This window comes from Tamandua tetradactyla, chromosome 6 (genome assembly GCF_023851605.1).
Source record: "Tamandua tetradactyla isolate mTamTet1 chromosome 6, mTamTet1.pri, whole genome shotgun sequence".
Lineage (NCBI taxonomy): Eukaryota > Metazoa > Chordata > Mammalia > Pilosa > Myrmecophagidae > Tamandua > Tamandua tetradactyla.
Genome location: NC_135332.1, coordinates 168,260,072 through 168,280,573, shown reverse-complemented (window position 1 = coordinate 168,280,573; position 20,502 = coordinate 168,260,072). Strand labels below are relative to the sequence as shown.

Genomic DNA, 20,502 nt, shown 5'->3' with positions numbered 1-20,502 from the left:
AAGAAAAAGGATGAAATAAGATTCCACTTTTTAAACACCTAGCACACACACCAAACAATTCTATATATTTTCAGAATTACATCTACACAAATAAAAATGCAAGAAAAACACTTGAGAAGATGCATACCAGACTTCTAAAGCTGGTTCCTTAGGTGGAAGAGGGGGCATGAGAGAGGGTGGGGAGGTGGTGGAAGCTACAATAATTCCATCTTTAAATAAGGAGACATAGGCATGCATCACTTGCACGGTTTGAAATATTTGCGTGGAGAGGGCCCCTCCCATCTCCAGGCACCTGTTCCAGCTCTGTGCACTGACACATAGGGACTGCCCCTCCCAGGAGGATGCTGGGAAGGCAGCTCAGGTCCAGAGACAGGCTTCTGCCCTTCCCTCTGTACGTCTGTGTCTCTTATTGATTAACCCCTTCTTGGAGTATTGATTTTTTTTTTAATCACTTCTCTAGGAAATCATTGCCATGAAAGAGGCCTACCAAAGGTGTAAGTGACCTTTTGTTCTGACTTTGGATAAAGAATTGTTCATTTCAAGATACCTCCAGGAAAATAAATCTTCCTTCCCTCCTTTTTCCTTCCTTAAAAGTATTTGACAGGAGCCTTGAATCAGATGTCAAAGGTGATACAAGTGGAAACCTAAAAAAAATTCTGGTGTCCCTCTTACAGGTAAGAGTAAAGAGGTCTCACCCACCTTATGACCTTGGGAAATTTCTCTTTCAACATGGTGTCATGACAAAAAAGGCAGTGTAAATAGACATCTCTTTTATTAAAAAGAAAAAATATTGAGGGATACTCAACCAGTGCTCCATCATCCCAGCTCTTTTGAAGTTTATGATCCTACTTGGTTAATGTTTATCTCATTAAGTATCATTGCTTCATTTTGCCAATGAGAAACTCAGGCCCAGAGAGGGTGGATAACCTTCCCCAGTTCACACAGCCAGTAAAACCCAGCTCAGAAGCAAGAGCCAGAGCATCCGACCCTAAGCAGGGACTTTTGCACACACATCCCTGCACTTACTTCCAGAATTTACCCCAAGTCTAGGCCTAGAAGAACAAGTACAAGGAGCTTGGCCAGGAAAGCTGGGCATTTGGAGCGGCCCTGTCTGATACTGTTTTCTCATCAACACACCCGTCTTTATGAACTTTGTGCATTTTCTCAGTTTCATTTCTCCCAATGTGGATAGGCTGGCAGCAGAGAACAAAAGAGAATGGTCGTCAACTGCAGCAGAAAGAGTGTATTAATTTTCTATTGCTGCACAATAAATTGCCACAAACTAAGCAACCAAAAAATACATATTTATCATGTCATAGTTTCCCTGGGTCAGGAGTCTTGGCACAGGTGAGCTGGCTCATTTGTTCAGGGTCTCACTAGGCTAAAATCAAGGTTTGGCCAGGGCTACAATTCTCATCCAAGACTCAAGGCCCTCTTCTGAGCTCACTGGTTGTTAGCAGAACTCATTTCCTTCCATTTTCTTACAGCCTTTGAATGGAAACCACTCTGACCTCCTAGAGGCTGTTCCTTGCAGGTAGCCTCCACATGCAGTTCACAACATGGCGGTCGCTACCTTCCAGACCTGCCAGAAGGCACCTCTCCACCTTCTTCCATTACTAACCTCTGGATCCCCCTTTTAAAAGCTCACCTGATTTCCTAGACCAGATAAGTCCTGAAACCCAGAGGTCTCAGCCTCTCCAAAAACATCAGCTAGTTCCATCCCCTTACCCCATTCTGTCGACACCTCTTTTCAATGAAAAAGTTAGAATGGGCATAGCTCAACTACCCCTAAAGATTGGGAGAAGGATCAAAGGAGAGGAGGAGGTAGAGAAATTAGGAATTAACAAATAATATGATTACAGATTTATTATATCGATATTTCTTTTTAGCCTCCAGTGTCTGGGAGCGGCTAGAAGGAAAAACCTGAAATTGTGAAACTGGAACCCATACCAAACTTTGAAATCTGTTCTATAACTATTTGTTAAAATGTACTTTGAAATTCATTGCTTTTTTTTTTTTTTTTGGATATATGTTATATTTCACAGTAAAAAATGTTAAGAAAAAGCTCACCTGATTAGGTCAGACCCACCCAAGAGACTTCCCTTTTGATGAACTCAACTCACTAGGGATCTTAAATGCATCTGTAAAAATCTGTTTGCCATATAACATAGCATGGGGGGTGATATCCCATCATAGCCACAGGTTTGGTCCACACTCAAGGGGAGAGGACTATCCAAGGTCATGGTTCATTAGGGGTCATCTTAGAATGCTGCCTACCACGAAGGCCATAGGTTAGACTCCAGGAAACCCTTCCATGGCCAACTCTTAGGGTTCTTCCACCCTGGGACCCCGGGTGGAAAATTTTGATATTTTGGAAGAAAGACCCCTTGCTTTCCAAGGTACTCACTTTAAGGACCATCATGAGGTTGCTTCCAGCCTGCTTCGGCAATGATGCGTTTTGTGAGTGACCCTGGTTTCTGCGAAAAACAATGAAAAAGAGTTGCCGCAAGAGTTAATCTGTTTACTGGCATGCCCGAAAGATGGCAGCAAAGAGCAGGTGTTGATGCTTTGCCAGGCGGAATGGGGCTTCAGGCCACCCTGCTCTGAAATCCCCCTGTTTTCCATGCCTTTTTCTTTTTGTTTTCTGTGGTCAAGCAGGAGAGCCAGTTAATAACAAGATGTCAATTTTTCTAGGCTAATCGCGATGAGGGCAGTGACGTTGACAGTGACCTAGCTGGTCAGGATGCCAAAGCTCTGTATGATGTAAGTGTGGAGATGCCAGGCCCGGCAAATTCTTTCTGTTTTTTATGATTAACGTTATTTTCAACAAATGTTTATTTCATGCATGTGGGAGTTACTTAGAAAATAAGTATGATCTTTAAGACCTGAAAATATGCTTAGATCTTTATTTCATGTAAGGGGGAGTTACTTAGAAAATAAGTATGATCTTTAAGATATGAAAATATGCTTAGATCTTCAAAATATTTTTTCATATACACAGTCTTTATTAACCTGAAAGAATTGTCTCTACTCTTATACTCTGGGTTAACCAGCCCAGATTCACTTTGGAACAAGGGTGAATAGAAATAATATAAATAAATATGTAAACGTACACTCATGGGTTAGAAGTTTCAAGTGCTCAATCCATTATTTGACTTCTACTTGGTGCACATTTTATAATTTCCTATGAGAGGTCTGGGTGGGAAATGCTCCCAGTTCAGTATATTCAGTCTTTTTGCAAAAGGTCTTTTTCAAAGTGTTTGCATTTGGTGCTTTGAGGCAGGGGAAGGCCGCTGGGGCACTGATGAGCTTGCTTTCGCTGAAGTCTTGGCCAAGAGGAGCTCCAAACAGTTACGAGTCACTTTCCAAGCCTATAAGACCGTAAGTAAGCAGGTACTGGGGCAACAGAGGTCACACCAAAACTGACTCTTAAGCTATTTCCGAGAAATAAGCCAAAATCTGTGATGGGGGAACTGGAAGCCTCCTTTACAACAGGGCTGCACTGGCTCCAACCAAGCCCCTCAGGGAACAATTCATAATGTCTAGAGTTGTTTTTTATTGTCACAATTGATGGTGTTGAGGGTTGGGGTGGGGGGTGAGGAGTTTGCTTCTGGCGTCTAGCAGGTAGAGGCCAGGGATGCTGATAAGCATCCAACAATGCTGCACAGGACAGCCCCCTACAATAAAGGGTGATCGAGCCCCAAATGAGAAGCCCTGCTTTACAACAGAGGCTGGGAAGGCGGAGGAGCCTCGTGTTTAGGAGTAAAGGACGAGAGTCACAAGATCCAGGTTCAAATTCCTGGTTCCACCACTGGCAAGTGGCCTAACCCCTCCGTGCCTCAGTTTCCCCATTTGTGAAACAGGGACATGATCATCATGACCCCCTCATGGGTTAAGAGTTAAATAAGGTAAATGCAAAAGGCAGGCTCAGAACAGCATGTGGTAAGCATACACATTTGCTATTCTTTTTACCCCGCCTTTGCATTCAGAAAAACAGTGCCTATCACTCTAAGGACAGATATGATACACGTCAGAGACAGACTCCTGCGAGGCTGTGTAGATGTATATTTTTAATCTAACGATATTTTTAAGCCAACCATGGGTCAGCTATGTCAAGACACATAGCGGTAAATCCTCCCATGAAAAGTAGTCTTTAATTTCAAAAAGTCTTTTGTAGAGTATCAGATTTTTTTATCTCCTATTTTATATTTGTAGAGTGCTTTTAACTACTCAAAGCCCTTCTATGCCCTGTATCTCGTTTCATCTTCACCGCAAAACTGTAACCCTAATGAGGACGAACAGCTATTGTTATGCAGAACTGCTGGACAGGGAAACTCTGTTATGAGTGAGAAACCATCTGCAACTTATCAGGACCACACAGCAAGCTGGTAGCAGAGAGTGGATGAGGACTCCAAGACTCCCCAGCCTGCGCGTCTACCTCAGCTGGAGCTGGCCGCTCCTCACTAGAAATAGCATTTCCTACGTGTTGCCAGCGGATGAAAAGACAGTAACATTTTGGAATGTTATCATTACTGTATATAAGCCTTTGGGGCCCTTCCCTTTCAAACCATGCCCAGCATCATGATCAAAGGCAGCTGACCCTGCACTCCCCTGGCCCGCATGCCCGAAGCTGTGGAGCCCTGAGCTGGAGAACTTCTCCATGACCCTCTTCTCACGTGACGGGGGTCACGACTGGAGCGTCTGGCATGGCTGTCACTGGTGATCACTGTAGACACACGCATGCACAGGAGTGAATGTGCATGTGCTCGAAGTTGATCCCGAAACAGCCGCAGCTGCAGCATTTGAGAACGTGTTACAAACGAGAATGCTCAGTCCCCACCCCAGAACTACTGCATCAGATTCCCTGGGTTGGCGGTCCTGCAATCTGTATTTTAATAAGTCTTCCGAGTGATCCTGATCCATACTGAAGTTTGAGAAGTCAGTTCTAGACTAGTAATCGTGTGATCTTGAACAGGTTACTAAAGGTTTGGTGCCTCAGTTTCCCCATCTGCGAAATAGGGACAATAGCATCTACTCTATAGCGTTATTATATGGATTGAAGGCATGCAGTAGGTGCTCAGTAACATTAGCTGTTGCTATTGGGGGTCTTCCTATGTGTACCAAATAGTGTCAGAAATTAGGGCCAAAGCTGAAATGGGCAAGGTAATCTATTGATTTGATGATTCTTTACATGAAACCTTCTCTAAAAGGTTACTGACTCAGCTGTCGAAAAAAAGCTTGCTTTAACATTATTCGTCTTGAACTTTATCATTAATTTTGCTTTTTACCCTGGCTCTGTAAGTTTTCTGATGGTCTCTGACCATAAACACTAAGATGTTAGCATGACATCACTGCAGTGCTTTATGTGGCATAGGTTGCCCTGGCATAGTGTGGATTTGGGGCACAAGAACTCAAGTTTTTGCCCTTTATTTGTTCTTTAGGCCTGACTTTTACCTGCTAATGCTCTCAGCAATCCCGATTCAGACAATAGAGCTTCCCCAATCTGCTGCACAATACAAGATTTTTATATTAGTCTCAAGTTTTACCAAATATGAAAGTATGCACGACCCTTATAAAGCCAAATTAAGTTCCCAAACAGAGGTCAGTATGAATTGTAGGTAGACATAACCACCACACTGCTACCTCCACACCTCCTCACCAATTCTCCTCTCCCCTCTGTAAAGCCCTTTAATTGCTATAGTCAAAGACAGAATGCATAAGGCTCTATTGTAAAGCATACCATAAAATTTGGGGGGATTGGTTTTCAAAGACAGAAATGTCTCCCCAGTTCTTCTAGTAAGCTCGCTACAAGCACTGCTGCCTATTTAGCCAGAGGCCTCTGGGGCTTGTTTGGAATCCACCCTGGGAATGGGTATTCGGGAACTGAGATCCAGGTTTCTCCCCAAAGAACTCCCCAAGAATGAAATGTTCCAGTAACTGAAGGGAAAAGCTTACCACTCTCAGAGAAGAGTCACTAGAGCTTGGGCCAGCCACTCATTTTTCAAATTGTGTCCCCTGGGGCCATGGAGGGGCCATGGAGGGGCCGTGGCGGGGCCATGATGGGACCATGGAGGTACGGAGGTAGCAACCAGGAAGCGGCTGGGGGCAGGAGGTAGGTAGAGAAGAGGCACAGTACCATCTCGTTGCCAAACTCCATACAGGCATGGCTCACTCTGTATTGCATGAATAGTGCCCCCTGGAGTTGTGCAACAAAGAGGTCCTGAGAAGGCCCAAACGTGGTGTCAGCACCTAGGCTAGAAGAAGCCTATGCCCTCACCCCCAACAGTTGTGCCCTTCTACTTTCATCTTTTTTGTAGGCTGAGATGACACATAAAATTGCAGAAATACAGTCTGGCCCAGCATTAACAACAGAAACAAAAAGTGGTTTCATAAGATTTTTTAGTAAATGCAGACCTGTATGAACAAGATGTCCTCTTGAAATGTAATCTCAGTCTACAGAACAACAATCCTGCCTTTATGAGAAAGTGAATCCAGTCCCTCCTGAAATACCAACTCCCACATCAGACTTAAGAAAGGCTGAGGACAGCTAAGGAAGACACAGGACTGAGAACCCCCAATCCCCTTCTAATCTACCCCATTTCCACACGCCCAAGCCTCTGGACATGCGAACGATGGCAATGAGATCCACCAACAGGCTTCATTAGATTTGGAGCCACCTCCCTGCACAAAGAATGTTTTGTTGACATGGATTTTCAAAATAACAACCTAAGCTCCACTGGTGCATACTCAAAGTCCCCAGTTATTTATAGAATCAACTGTCATATCCTTCAAAGATGATTTCTAGGAAAAAAGTTTCAATATTTCTAGTGCTTAACTACATCTCCCCAAACCCAGCAGAGAGCTCATCTTTATCTTTATTTGTCTGCCCTGAGCTTGGCCCAGGCAGTATTTGTGTTAAGCAGAGTCATAATTGACCCTGAAATTCAGTGCCTGTAAATATGTGAAAAGAAACCCACAGTGTCACGCCAGTCAGAGCAATATATGAGCCACTGGTAAATGCATGATCATTTGGCATCACCCCAGAGTGAAGGAAAGTCACATTTTGATATGTCAGCCCCCCACTCCTGGCTCCCAGCCCACCAGTCCCACTTGATCAGGAAAGTTACACCACATTGCTGTCATGGGCTTTACAGCCTCCACTTGCTTCACCTAAACTGTAGGCAACTAAGTCCCCCAGTCCCAGGACAAGGGAGACGAAGGAGGTGCAGGTAAGATAATAACCACAACCTTCTAGAAAAGTGGAACTGGAAAGGATGAAATGAGATCATGCTTGGAAGACTCAAATACTATATACATTTAAAGGATTATTGCGATGGCATCTGTTACTTTCTCTTCAACATCTGAATTTTACAGATGAGGAAACTGAGGCCAAAAGAGTAGCACTGCTTGTGACAGACCCATTAGGGGTCATATCTGGACTACCTTCTCCATGATGAATGCCCCCTCTTAAACGGGTTGCAACTACCCCCAGCCCTATGAGGCATTAAGCAAGATAGGAATTCCTCAAGGCCACAAGATTAAATCTGGAAGAGTTTGGGGTTTTCTGTAGAGAAACAACCCCAAGAGGATCAAGACCATAAACAAATCGGACTAACAGCTGGACTTTGGTTGTCTCTCTAGATCATCGGTAAAGACATCGAAGAGTCCATTGAAGAAGAAACATCGGGGGATCTGCAGAAGGCCTATTTAACTCTAGGTAAAGTAAAGTTGGGAGAGTCCCTATCATAGGATGGGCTGGCTGGAAACAGAGTCTGAGACAGAGATTTTCAAACTAGAAGTTTGGGGAAAGTACTTTTGGGAAAAACATATCTAAGCTGCATTGGGCAAGAGAGAGGTCAAATGCAATGTCCTTGCAACAGAAGCTTGGCCAGTCCCACAGGGAGTTCTGAGGCTGCAATGTCCAAAGCCAAGGTAAGGGGGGCAGGTCTTTGTACCCCACATCAACAAGTCACTAGATTCTGGCTACACCCAGGGAGCACTTGTAACCTTGGGCAAGCCATCTCCCTCCTGAGGAGGGAGTTTCCTGGAGAGACTCAGCTGTGGGCAATCAGGAGGCAATGCTCAGAGGGGTAAGTCCCTCATCAGGGGTCTGGGTGGCACAGTGTGGTGTCCACTACAGTCCCACCAAGGTCATGGGTTTCTATCAACAGCTGAAACCATATCCAGAATGTGGTTCATATGACATCAAACCAAAGTACTCAACTTTAGGATCCTTGAGCAAGTTTTTGCATGTGCCTGATGGCTCAAGGGTTTCCGTTTCTATTTGATTCCCTGTAACACTTGGAAAGAATGAAGTCTGCTTACAAAGAGAGGGAGAGAGACTGAGTCTTGACGGTACCAAACAAACACCAGGCCCTTCTCTCCAGGTTTTGCCCATAGGCAGGAAATAGCAGAGAGATGGGCCATGGACTGTGTTTGGCAGGCTCTTTATTCCTCTGTGCCAGCCCTGGAATGAAGGCATTGTCCATTGTCCACACTCCAACAGTGAGGAGTCCAGGGCACCGTCCCAAATGGCACAAGAAATGAAGAGGCATATCCCCAGAAGAAGAGGAAGAACTGAAAAAGCCATGCTGGAAGTTAAAAAATGTGGGCCAGTTGCCAAAAAAACAATTTTTTAGGAACAATATCCGCAATTGATTTTTTTTCCACCCATTCTTCATTTTGCATTCAGAGGAGCAGAACCTCTCGGAAGACGTACACAGGCCTGGGCGTCCTCACCATCACTCCTGACCCCACTGGTGCACACGGGCCTGGGCATCCTCACCATCACTCCTGACCCCACTGGTGCACACGGGCCTGGGCATCCTCACCATCACTCCTGACCCCACTGGTGCACGCATGAGTCCTTGTGGGGACCATCCTCAGGGCTTAAAGGAAGGGTCTGCTGGCCTGGATCTGAGGTCATAAGTTCTTTCTGTACTTGTGGTGGTGCAGAGCTCAGGGCTTAAAGGAAGGGTCTGCTGGCCTGGATCTGAGGTCATAAGTTCTTTCTGTACTTGTGGTGGTGCAGAGAGTCAGGGAGAGTGGTGAAGTGCAGCCAGAAGAGAGCACCCAAAATGCTCCATTATTTAGTATTTACTTAGCAAATATTAGGGCCTTAGGGGTTGTGGTAGGACTGGCGATCACAGGTGAATAAAACCCAATTCTAACTCTCAAGGAACGTCAAGGCCATGGTGGATACACACAAGTCAACAGATCAGGCTACAGGAAAGATGAAAACCCAGGCAGGAGAGGAGTTGAGGACCATCAAATGGAAGGGGAAGGCATAGCCAGGGAAGTAAAAGTGATTAGAAAAGACCTTGAGAATATACCATACAAAGAAGTAGAAATAACTTCATGACTGTATTTTTTACACACACCCCCACTCCCACCTAACTCATAAAGATGCCAATTTATGGAAACCATCTAGGAGGAGGCTCTGAGACCAAATGATGCACACTTGCAGCCTCTTCACCAGAACCAACTAGGGGAAGACTGTCATAATGCAGTTTCCTGGGCGTCACCCCAGATTACCCATTAGAATCCCCAAGAATAGAGCCCAGGAAGCCACACTTCTGCACACCCCCAAATAATTCTCTTCTGTTCACTTTATTTGAGAACCCCTGCTCTGACGGCAAGGAGACACAAGAGATAAAACTATCCTGTTCTTCTCTTTTGATAAATAGTTTTATTTCCATGTCTTTATTAGCTATATCCATCTAACCTTTTGAGGGATTCCTGCTGTAAATAATGAAGATTGTTCATAGACATGGATTATATACAATAGAAAAATGGACATTTTCTTCAAAAAATACCAGAAAGAAGGACTGTCAGGGGAGAACACACATATGTAGATATGGAAAACACTGACTTGAGGCAAGCAGTCTTTCCAGTATCAATTAGTACTGCATGGGAGCATTCAGGAAAGCCTTTTGGGGTTCACCTGCTAAAACTGTCTGGGATCACAGTCTCAAATATGCTATTCCCCAAATCGACAAGCCCTCCTCCAATCCAGCAACATTTGGATTATTCTCAGGATAAAGAGGCCATCTCCCTGGGTCTGAGCTTTTCTTTTCCTCTAAACGCTGATGGCTGCCATGCAGCCTAGAATAGGAGACAGACACTCAAACTAGCGTCTCCTTCCCTATTCCTGTTCCTCTCCCTTGCTGCTGAGCATCAACCATAGCAACAATTACCTAGAAAACAAGGGTCTCCATTAAAGGGCATATTAAGGATGCACGTTCCACTCATATGCTGAATTCACCCTGTATTAATCACCAACACCAAATAATTTTAAGTCTTCCAGAGAATTGTCAACAACCTAAAAAATCAATGGTTCATTCCACTCAAAGTATCAGCCATGATGGGTCAATATGCCCAGGTGGAGGGGAGAAAAATAGTGATTCATGCTAGGCGTGGAAAGAAACCCTCCCACCTGGTTGATGAATAGAAACCATGCTTCATCAATCTGTGGATTTAGATCAAAGTGGCAGGCCAGGGGAGGGCCAGAAAAGAGCAAATGCCAGCTTCCTCAGAAGGGGATCTGTAGAAAGGATCAAACATTTCTTCAAGCCCACATCCCAGGCCTCAAACTGAGAAGATTGTGGGGAACTTGGAAAGGACTCAGAGATGCAACTCAGAAAACAAACCCCACAAGGAAAAACAAAGGATAGTGAGGTTGTTTAGCACAGGAAAACAGGCCACAGTCCAACCAAATAAACCTTCAAGATTATGAAGTTTTATTACAGCAAGTTTGCGGGTCAGCCAATCTATTTCAATTCAGGACTGAACTCCAAGCATCCAAGATTTCACTTAGTTATGAGATCTTTCTGCTGATGAGAACCATGAACTTTGCAGGGAGAGCCTGAGGGTGGCTGTAGACCTCCTCCACAGGCACTCCAGGGATGAGGTAGTTCTCTTTTGTAAGAGCTGGTTTCACCTGGCTCTGGGGTTGAGCTCTTGTGCCCTGACCCCGGCGGAATCTTCCAGACCCCATTACACAACAAGATGCTGTCACCTCCACCAAACATCTGCCACACAATTAAGTCAGCTCCAGGGGCAGCCAGGTGACAAACCGAGCCATCTCTTCTCCTTCTGAGTGTCTCCACGTTATTCAGTAAAACATGAAACCCTCACGTTCTCTTTTCCCTCCCTCCTGCCCAGTGAGGTGTGCCCAGGACCGCGCGGGCTATTTTGCTGAGCGCCTATACAAGTCCATGAAGGGTGCAGGGACAGACGAGAAGACATTAATCCGCATTATCGTGACCAGAGCGGAGGTAAGACCCACTCCAAAGAGTTGGAATGGAATGTCTCTATTTTTCCATCACTGATGTCATCAACAAATAGTTTCAAGGGCTTATTTACAGAGAAAATGAAAAGAGATGCCCTTGCCTTCCCAGAATTTGTAGAAGACATTGGGCTATGCTTCAATCTGTTTCCTTTTATAAAAACACAATAATGATTCCAGCTTCTATTTTTGTCATTAACAGTACCGGTGAGCTGGAGGCGGGGTGCAGGGGATAGCTTACCGAGCTGCTGTGAGATGATGGTACAGCTAGGTTCGGCTCCAGTTTAAGGAAGTCAAAACAGAAACACTGAAAGGTTAAGGGCTGATGAGGTCACCCAGCACCATGGACAACAGACCCATGATTTCCCAACACCCAAGCTAGGCATTTATTTAACTGAACACACTGCAGAAGCACAATTTTGCACAAGAAACATACCAGTGTAAGATAGTGTTTGTCAACCTTCTGTTCATTATTTCCCTCCCACCCCCACCCAGAGCTTTTTTAGACACTTTTTCCCTAATCACCCCCCCCAAAAAATTGTAACACTATAGTTATACTGTGTAACTGTTTATGTACTATATATATGTGCATGTGTGTGCTTTATATATCTAAATACATTAATAATAGATAGATAGATAGATGATAGATAGATAGATAGATAGATAGATAGATAGATAGATAGATAGATAGATGATATAAAGAGTATGATTTTTTGCTCCCTCCCCCCCACCCAAAATCAAAAAAGAACCCAGTTTTTGCCCTTTGGGGACAATATCAGCCACATGTTGAGGAATGCATGAGTATAAGAGGAAAGAACAGGGAAATGAGTAGCCAAAAGAATGGGAACAGCTGTCCAGATTCACAGCTAACATTTTGGAACATAAGGCCACAGACAGAAGGGGTTACAAAATGTCGCTCTGTGGCAGTAGGAGAAGCTTGGAGAAGTAAGTGGAACTGAGCACTTGAAAACCACACACATCTTCCCTCCAAAACCTGTCAAATGAAGGGGTAAAGATGCCAACCCACAATCTGATCCACAGTTTTTTGACAAATAATACTTAACAGCTGACACTGTTTTAAAATATAGCTTAGCAGCAACAAGACAGTTCTTTCATTTTTATTTCTATTCCTGGAATTTCTCTTCCCCATCTTCCTCCTGCACTACTCATCTTTCTCTTTCTCTCTTCAAGTCCCCTTTCCTTGTTCCTCCTTCTTTCCCTTTCCCAGTCTCTCTGTCACTCTCCTGCATGTTCTCTTTTCTCTCCCCCCTTGCCCCAAATCACCCTCTTTCCCTTGTTTCTCCAAGTCACTGTCTCTCTGCCTCTTGTCTCTTAGCAACTGACCTCTCAGCCAAACTGAGAGATCTTGAGGGACCCAAAGGAGGCAGGTTGGCCACAGAGCGAACCAAGGATTCAAAGGACTCCAGGGCACTGGATCAATCCAGAGGGGCTTGCAGGGTATCATGCTCACCCCAACGTGGCCACAGAGTGTTTTATTCCAGGACACTCTGCCCTATCTCAGTGTTGACCACGTGCCCTGGGTCATCTCCAGATGTGGGAGTCTTTCCTCAGCGTGCTTCAGGCCCCACCAGGTAAAGCTTGGTGGGATTTCCTAATGCCCTGGAGTCACACAGCAGGTTCGAGAACAGAGCCCCGTGCCCTGCCCCCAACACTGACCCTCCTTCCCGCCCCTCCCTCCTGCCAGCTCGCCACCAGGTGCCAAGCACTGTACAGGTCAGGGGAGAAGGAGGTTATAGACCACCTGCCTCTTCATAGTTTCTCTCCTTTTGCTGGGCGTCATCTTTTATTTTTTAATATTTTTATTGAGATGTTCTCACAAATATACAGTTCATCCAAACTATACAATCAGTGGCTCACAATATCATCACACAGTTGTGTATTCATCACCATGATCATTTTGAGAACATCTGCATCACTCCAGAAAGAGAAATACAAAGAAGAAACATACATCCCATACCCCTTACCCTTCCCTTTCATTGATTACTCATATTTCATTCTACCCAATTTTTTTTACCCCTTATTCCCTCTATTATCTATTGTCCTTATTTTTTTTACTCATCTGTCCATAGCCCAGATAAAAGGAGCATCAGACACAAGGTTTTCACAATCGTGTGGTCACACTGTCAAAGCTATATAGTTATGTAATTCTCATCAAGAATCAAGGCTATAGGAACACAGTTCAACAGTTTCAGGTACTTCCTTCCAGCCACTCCAATAGACCATAACCTAAAAAGGGATATCTCTGTAATGCATAAGAATAACCTCCATGATAACCTCTCAAGTCTGTTTGAAATCTCTCAGCCACTGAGACTTTTTTTTTTTTTTAACAGGGGGAGGGTGGTGAGATTGCTTGCTATGTTGGCTGGAGAAAGAGGCCACATCTGAGCAACAGAAGAGGCTCTCTTGGGAGTGACTCTTAGGCCTAAATTTTAAGTAGACTTGACCTATCCTGTGTGGGGTTAAGTTTCATATGAACAAACCCCAAGACTGGGGGCTCAGCCTATAGCTTTGGTTGTCCACACTGCTTGTGAGAATATCAAGAATTCAACTTGGGGAAGTTGCATTTCTCCCCATTCTCACCACTCCCCGAAGGGGGCTTTGCAAATACTTTTCCACTCACTGATCAATCACTTCTGGGATTCATCGGGGCATCACTCTGGACAAACCAACAAAATCTCATGTCCTACCTGAGATTCCATGTACTTATGGTGTTCTATCAAACTATCTACATAAGTTATATTAGGAAATGCACTAGTCAAAATATAAATTTTGTAACAAATAAGCATTTTTTGCTTTAGTCTCACACATAAGGTGACATTTTAAAATATTAATTGCCATCTATTTTCAGCTCCCTGAGATAATGACATTCCTTTGTTCTTCCTCATGCAAAAACATATTTTAAATTTGTACATTTAGTCACTATTATTATACACTCTAGGCATTCCTAGATCATACCATCTCAGTCTTTAACATCTATTTTTCTTTCTGATTTCATTTATGTCCCCAGCCCTCCTCCCTCTCTCATTCTCACATGCAGCTTCATTCAGTGTTTTAACATAATTGTATTACAGTTAGGTAGTATTGTGCTGTCCATTTCTGAGTTTTTGTATCCAGTCCTGTTGCACAGTCGGTATCCCTTCAGCTCCAATTACCCTATATCTTACCCTATTTCTATCTCCTGATGGTCTCTGTTACCAGCGAAATATTCCAAGTTTATTTACTAATGTCAGTTCATATCAGTGAGATCATACAGTATTTGTCCTTTTGTTTTTGGCTAGTCTCACTCAGCATACTGTTCTCAAGGTCCATCCATGTTGTTACATACTTTATAAGTTTATTCTGTCTTAAAGCTACATAATATTCCATCGTATGTATATACCACAGTTTGTTTAGCCACTCATCTGTTGATGGACATTTTGGCTGTTTCCATCTCTTTGCAATTGTAAATAATGCTGCTATAAACATTGGTGTGCAAATGTCCATTTGTGTCTTTGCCCTTATATCTTCTGAGTAGATACCTAGCAATGGTATTGCCAAGTCATATGGCAATTCTATATTCATCTTTTTGAGGAACCGCCAAACTGCCTTCCACAGCGGTTGCACCATTTGACATACCCGCCAACAGTGAATAATTGTGCCTCTTTCTCCACATCCTCTCCAGCACTTGTCATTTTCTGTTTTGTTGATAATGGCCATTCTGGTGGGTGTGAGATGATATCTCATTGTGGTTTTGATTTGCATTTCTCTAATGGCCAGGGACATTGAGCATCTCTTCATGTGCCTTTTGGCCATTTGTATTTCCTCTTCTGAGAAGTATCTGTTCAAGTCTTTTTCCCATTTTGTAATTGGGTTGGCTGTCTTTTTGTTGTTGAGTTGAACAATCTCTTAATAAATTCTGGATACTAGACCTTTATCTGATATGTCATTTCCAAATATTGTCTCCAATTGTATAGGCTGCCTTTTTACTTTCTTGATGAAGTTCTTTGATGCATGAAAGTGTTTAATTTTGAGGAGTTCCCAGTTATTTATTTATTTCTTCAGTGCTCTTGCTTTGAATGTAAGGTCTATAAAACCACCTCCAATGATGAGATTTATAAGATATTTCCCTACATTTTCCTCTAACTGTTTTATGGTCTTAGACCTAATGTTTAGATCTTTGATCCGTTTTGAGTTAACTTTTGTATAGGGTGTGAGATACGGGTTCTCTTTCATTCTTTTGCATATGGATATCCAGTTCTCTAGGCACCATTTATTGAAGAGATTGTTCTGTCCCAGGTGAGTTGGCTTGACTGCCTATCAAAGATCATAGATGAGAGGGTCTATATCTGGACACTCTATTCGATTCCATTGGTCAATATATCTTTCTTTATGCCAGTACCATGCTGTTTTGACCACTGTGGCTTCATAATATGCCTTAAAGTCAGGCAGCGTGAGACCTCACCTTTTTTTTCCTCAAGATACTTTTAGCAATTCGGGGCACCCTGCCCTTCCAGATAAATTTGCTTATTGGTTTTTCTATTTCTGAAAAGTAAGTTGTTGGGATTTTGATTGGTATTGCGTTGAATCTGTAAATCAATTTAGGTAGAATTGACATCTTCACTGTATTTAGTCTTCCAATCCATGAACACGGTATGCCCTTCCATCTATTTAGGTCTTCTGTGATTTCTGTTAACAGTTTCTTGTAGTTTTCTTTCTATAGGTCTTTTGTCTCTTTAGTTAAATTTATTCCTAAGGATTTTATTCTTTTAGTTGCAATTGTAAATGGAATTCGTTTCTTGATTTCCCCCTCAGATTGTTCATTACTAGTGTACAGAAACACTACAGATTTTTGAATGTTGATCTTGTAACCTGCTACTTTGCTGTACTTGTTTATTAGCTCTAGTAGTTTTGCTGTGGATTTTTCTGGGTTTTCAACATATAGTATCATATCGTCTGCAAACAGTGATAGTTTTATTTCTTCCTTTCCAATTTTGATGCCTTGTATTTCTTTTTCTTGTCTAATTGCTCTGGCTAGAACTTCCAACACAATGTTGAATATCAGTGGTGATAGTGGACATCCTTGTCTTGTTCCTGATCTTAGGATCTTTTCAGTTTTTCCCCATTGAGGATGATATTAGCTGTGGGTTTTTCATATATTCCCTCTATCATTTTAAGGAAGTTCCCTTGTATTCCTATCCTTTGAAGTGTTTTCAACAGGAAAGGATGTTGAATTTTGTAAAATGCCTTCTCTGCATCAATTGAGATGATCATGTGATTTTTCTGCTTTGATTTGTTGATCTGTTGTATTACATTAATTGATTTTCTTATGTTGAACCATCTTTGCATACCTGGGATGAATCCTACTTGGTCATGAAGTATAATTCTTTTAATGTGTTGCTGAATTCGATTTGCTAGAATTTTGTTGAGGATTTTTGCATCTATATTCAGAGGTTGGTCTGTAGTTTTCTTTTTTTGTAATATCTTTGTCTGGTTTTAGTATGAGGATGATGTTGGCTTCATAGGATGAATTAGGTAGCTTTCCCTCCTCTTCAATTTTTTTGAAGAGTTTGAGCAGGATTGGCACTAATTCTTTCTGGAATGTTTGGTAGAATTCACATGTGAAGCCTTCTGGTCCTGGACCTTTTGGGAAGCTTTTTAATGACTGATTCAATTTCTTTACTTGTGATTGGTTTGTTGAGATCATCTATTTCTTCTTGAGTCAAAGTTGGTTGTTCATGCCTTTCTAGGAGTCCTGTCTCCAGTTGCCAGGGAGACTTAGAACCCTGGGAGTCCTGTCCCATGTACGAAGGAGGGCAGTGAGTTCACCTGCCTAGGTGGCTTAGAGAGAATGAAGCCACATCTGAGGAACAAAAGAGGTTCTCTGGGGGTGACTCTTAGGCATACTTATCAGTAGGCTTAGCTAATCCTTTGCAGGAATAAGTTTCATAGGGGTGAACCCCAAGACCAATAACTCAGACTATTGAATTGGTTGTCCCCACTGCTTGTGAGAATATTAGGAAATCCCCCAAAGGGGAAGTTGAATATTTCCTCCTTTCTCCCCAGTCCCCCAAGGGCACTTTGCAGATACTTTTTTAGTCTCTGCCGAAATTACTCTGGGATATCATCACAGTAACCTGTACAAATCCACAAGATCTCACACCCTATTCAAGTTTCCATGTAATTATGGTGTTCAAATAAACTAAACATACAAGTTAAATTAGATAATATGCTACCCAAAATGTAAATTTTTCACCAAATAAACATCTCTCCCTTTGGTTTCACACAGAAGTTGAAGTTTTAAAATATGGACCATAACGTCTTTACCCAGTATTCTGGGTCCTATCCAGACCATTCATATTTCTAGTTGAAGTCTGATCCCTATTGTAACTTTTTTAACAGTTGCTGTATGGGGTAATTCTGGCTTTCATAGCTTCAGAACTTTAATTCTGAGTCTCAGATGTCACATAGGTACCTGAAGTTTCAGGGAATGGCCAGTTATGCACCAATAGCTCAGTATCTCAGAATTTAGAAATAACAGTTACAACTGCAGAATAGATGTGCTTGCTTAAGAGCTTACAATCTAGGACCCTTTACAATAGGCCCCAATCTGATCAGGCATGCTCCTGACTTCAATTTTCTGAGTTTCTACATTACATTTAGTCCATATGAGTAAGGCATGATAATATTTGACTTTCTGTTTCTGACATTTGATCGACCTACTGTCCTCAAGTTTCATTATCCTAGTTGCATGCCTCACTTCATTCCTTCTTGTAGCCACTCAGTAGTCCGTTATATGTATATACCACAGTTCCCCTTCCATTCCTCAGTTGTTGTACCCTTAGGCCACCTCCATCCCTTGCCAATCATGAACACTGCCACCAGAAACACCAGTGTGCAAATGTCCATTCGTGTCCCCACTCTTAGTTCCTCCAGGTACATACCTAGCAACGGGGTTTCAGGATCAACTGGCAACGCCACCCCTAGCCTCCTGTGGAACCACCACACTGCCCTCCAAGGGCTGCACCTCTCAGCTTCCCTATTGACACTGAATAGGTACATCTCTTTCTCCACATTTTCTCTAGCACTTGTTTCTCACTGTTCATTTCCAAACAGTTTTATTCTCACATCATAGAATCCAACCTAACTAAAAAAATCAATGGTTCCTGGTATAGTCACATAGTCATACCTTCACCACCATAATCTATATGAAATCATTTCCTTTTCTTCCACAAGTATTCCATACCCCTTCCCCATATCCCCTGCTTATTGACATTCAGTTTTGGCATAATGCCTTTGTTACATTCAGTGGAAGCATATTACAATGTCACTGTAGACTATGGACCCTAGCTTGCATTGATTGCATTTTTTCCTAGATACCATCCAACTTTCAACAATTTACTTATTCTCCCTCATGCAAAAACATTCTTATATTTGTACATTTAATCATCATCACTGTCCACTCTAGGCATTCTCAGTCTTTATCCTCTGTCTTTCCTTCTGGTGTCATATATGCCCCAAGTCCTTCTCCCTCAAGCACACTCAGCTTCATTCAGTGGACTTATATTAGTGTGCTAACATCAGATAGTATTGTGCTATCCATTTCTGAAATTTTACAATCAGTCCCATTTCACATTCTGTATTCCTTCAACACCAAATGCCCAATCTCAACCCTCTTTCTACCTCCTGAAAACTTATGTTCTTAACTTTAACTCTCAAAGTTCACTCTTAATGTTAGTTCATATTCGTGAGATCATATGGTATTTATCCTTTTGTTTCTAGCTAATCTTACTCAGCATAATGTCTTCAAGCTTCATCCACAGTTTCATGCTTCATAACTTTATTCTGTCTCACAGCTGCAGAATATGTGTATATACCACAGCTTGTTTAGCCACTCGTCCATTGATGGGCATTTCTGTTTTGTTTTGGTTTTGATAATGGCCATTCTAGTAGGTGTCAGGTGATATCTCATTGCGGTTTTGATTTGCATTTCCCTAATAGCCAGCGAAGTTGAACATCTTTTCTGAGGCCTTTGCAGACCTGAACTCAGCTTTCCTTTTCTCATCTGCAAAACAGAAATAATAATAGCTCCCACTTGTTTTTATGGCATAAATTAGCAAATGAGCATAAAACTCTCAGTTAGAAGAGTGCCTGCCATTTGTGGTGAACACTCTAGGTGCCTGTGTTCCTTGGCTATTGTTCTCTCTCCTACAGATTGACCTTCAGGAGATAAAAGCAAAGTTCCAAGAGAAGTACCAGCAGTCTCTCACTGACATGGTTCGCTCTGACACATCTGGGGACTTCCGGAAACTGCTGGTGGCCCTCTTGCACTGAGCCAAGTCAGAGCAGGAGCAGCACAGGGAGGTCCCATCTTTCTCAAGAGCCTGCTCCAAACTGGATTTGTAAATGGGACTCCAGCATGCAAGACCCTCAAGGATCCTGGATCATTCCCTAGGCAGTTTGATCAGTGCAGCCAGGCCAAGCTGTTTTAAGTAAAGGGCAGCAGCCTCCAATGGCTTGGGCAAGTCACCCTGAACACTGCTTAGCAAGTATCTGGGCTTCCTCCTCCCTTTCCTTTAGCATGGTAATTCAGTGTGTTCTAGGCACAAATGAAACTGCATGTTGTTAAAAAAAAAGCACAAATCTGTAATAATATTTTTTGGAAAAATGTGCAGCACCCAGGGTGTGTATTTTGGGGGTAAAGAGTAAATTTACCCCAATTAACTAACTTTCTTTCTGTGTATTCAATTCCAAAGGCTAAATGATAATTAAAGTTGCAGGTTTTATGCTTCCATCAGCTGCTTTTCCAAAGATTGGGTTGATTCGTCTTGGCTCTTGGCCTAGAAATATATGACTGGTAAAATCCAAATATACTTGGGAAATGTAAATGGTTATATTTATTAATAATCCCCAAGGACAGTAATCCAGGCTGACAGCAAAGGGATAGCTGACTTGCCTTTATTAAACGTAACTAGGGATAATATTCACCAATTTGCTACCTGGTTTTATTGTTTTTTCTTGCTTCTTTACTCTTTTACCCTGCTTGAGCCTTCTGTCTGATTCCAAATACAATTAGGCTAAGCACTGAGCAGTTAAATCAGTGTTCTGACTCCAAGTGAATTGGTTCCACAACAAAATAATTCTCTGTTCCAAGATGTTTGTCTCATAGCCATGTGTTTCTAGACATAAGAAGGGTTTGTCAAGGGAACACGGACACC

The 20,502-nt window shown here is 42.6% G+C and overlaps 1 protein-coding gene across 3 annotated transcripts in view; it reads left to right on the top strand.

Annotated features, from left to right (window-relative positions):
- Window positions 1–20,275, top strand: part of ANXA13 (annexin A13) — a 56,695-nt gene extending 36,420 nt beyond the window's left edge. For 2 of the 3 annotated variants that reach the window (XM_077167593.1, XM_077167592.1), the window contains 7 exons: window positions 461–494; window positions 595–674; window positions 2,695–2,763; window positions 3,280–3,381; window positions 7,642–7,717; window positions 11,164–11,276; window positions 19,499–20,275. In XM_077167593.1, the coding sequence (XP_077023708.1) occupies window positions 461–494; window positions 595–674; window positions 2,695–2,763; window positions 3,280–3,381; window positions 7,642–7,717; window positions 11,164–11,276; window positions 19,499–19,618 (594 nt within the window). In that variant the 3' untranslated portion in view covers window positions 19,619–20,275. The other variant, XM_077167594.1, reaches the window with a different exon arrangement.
- The last annotated feature ends 227 nt before the right edge of the window (window positions 20,276–20,502 follow it).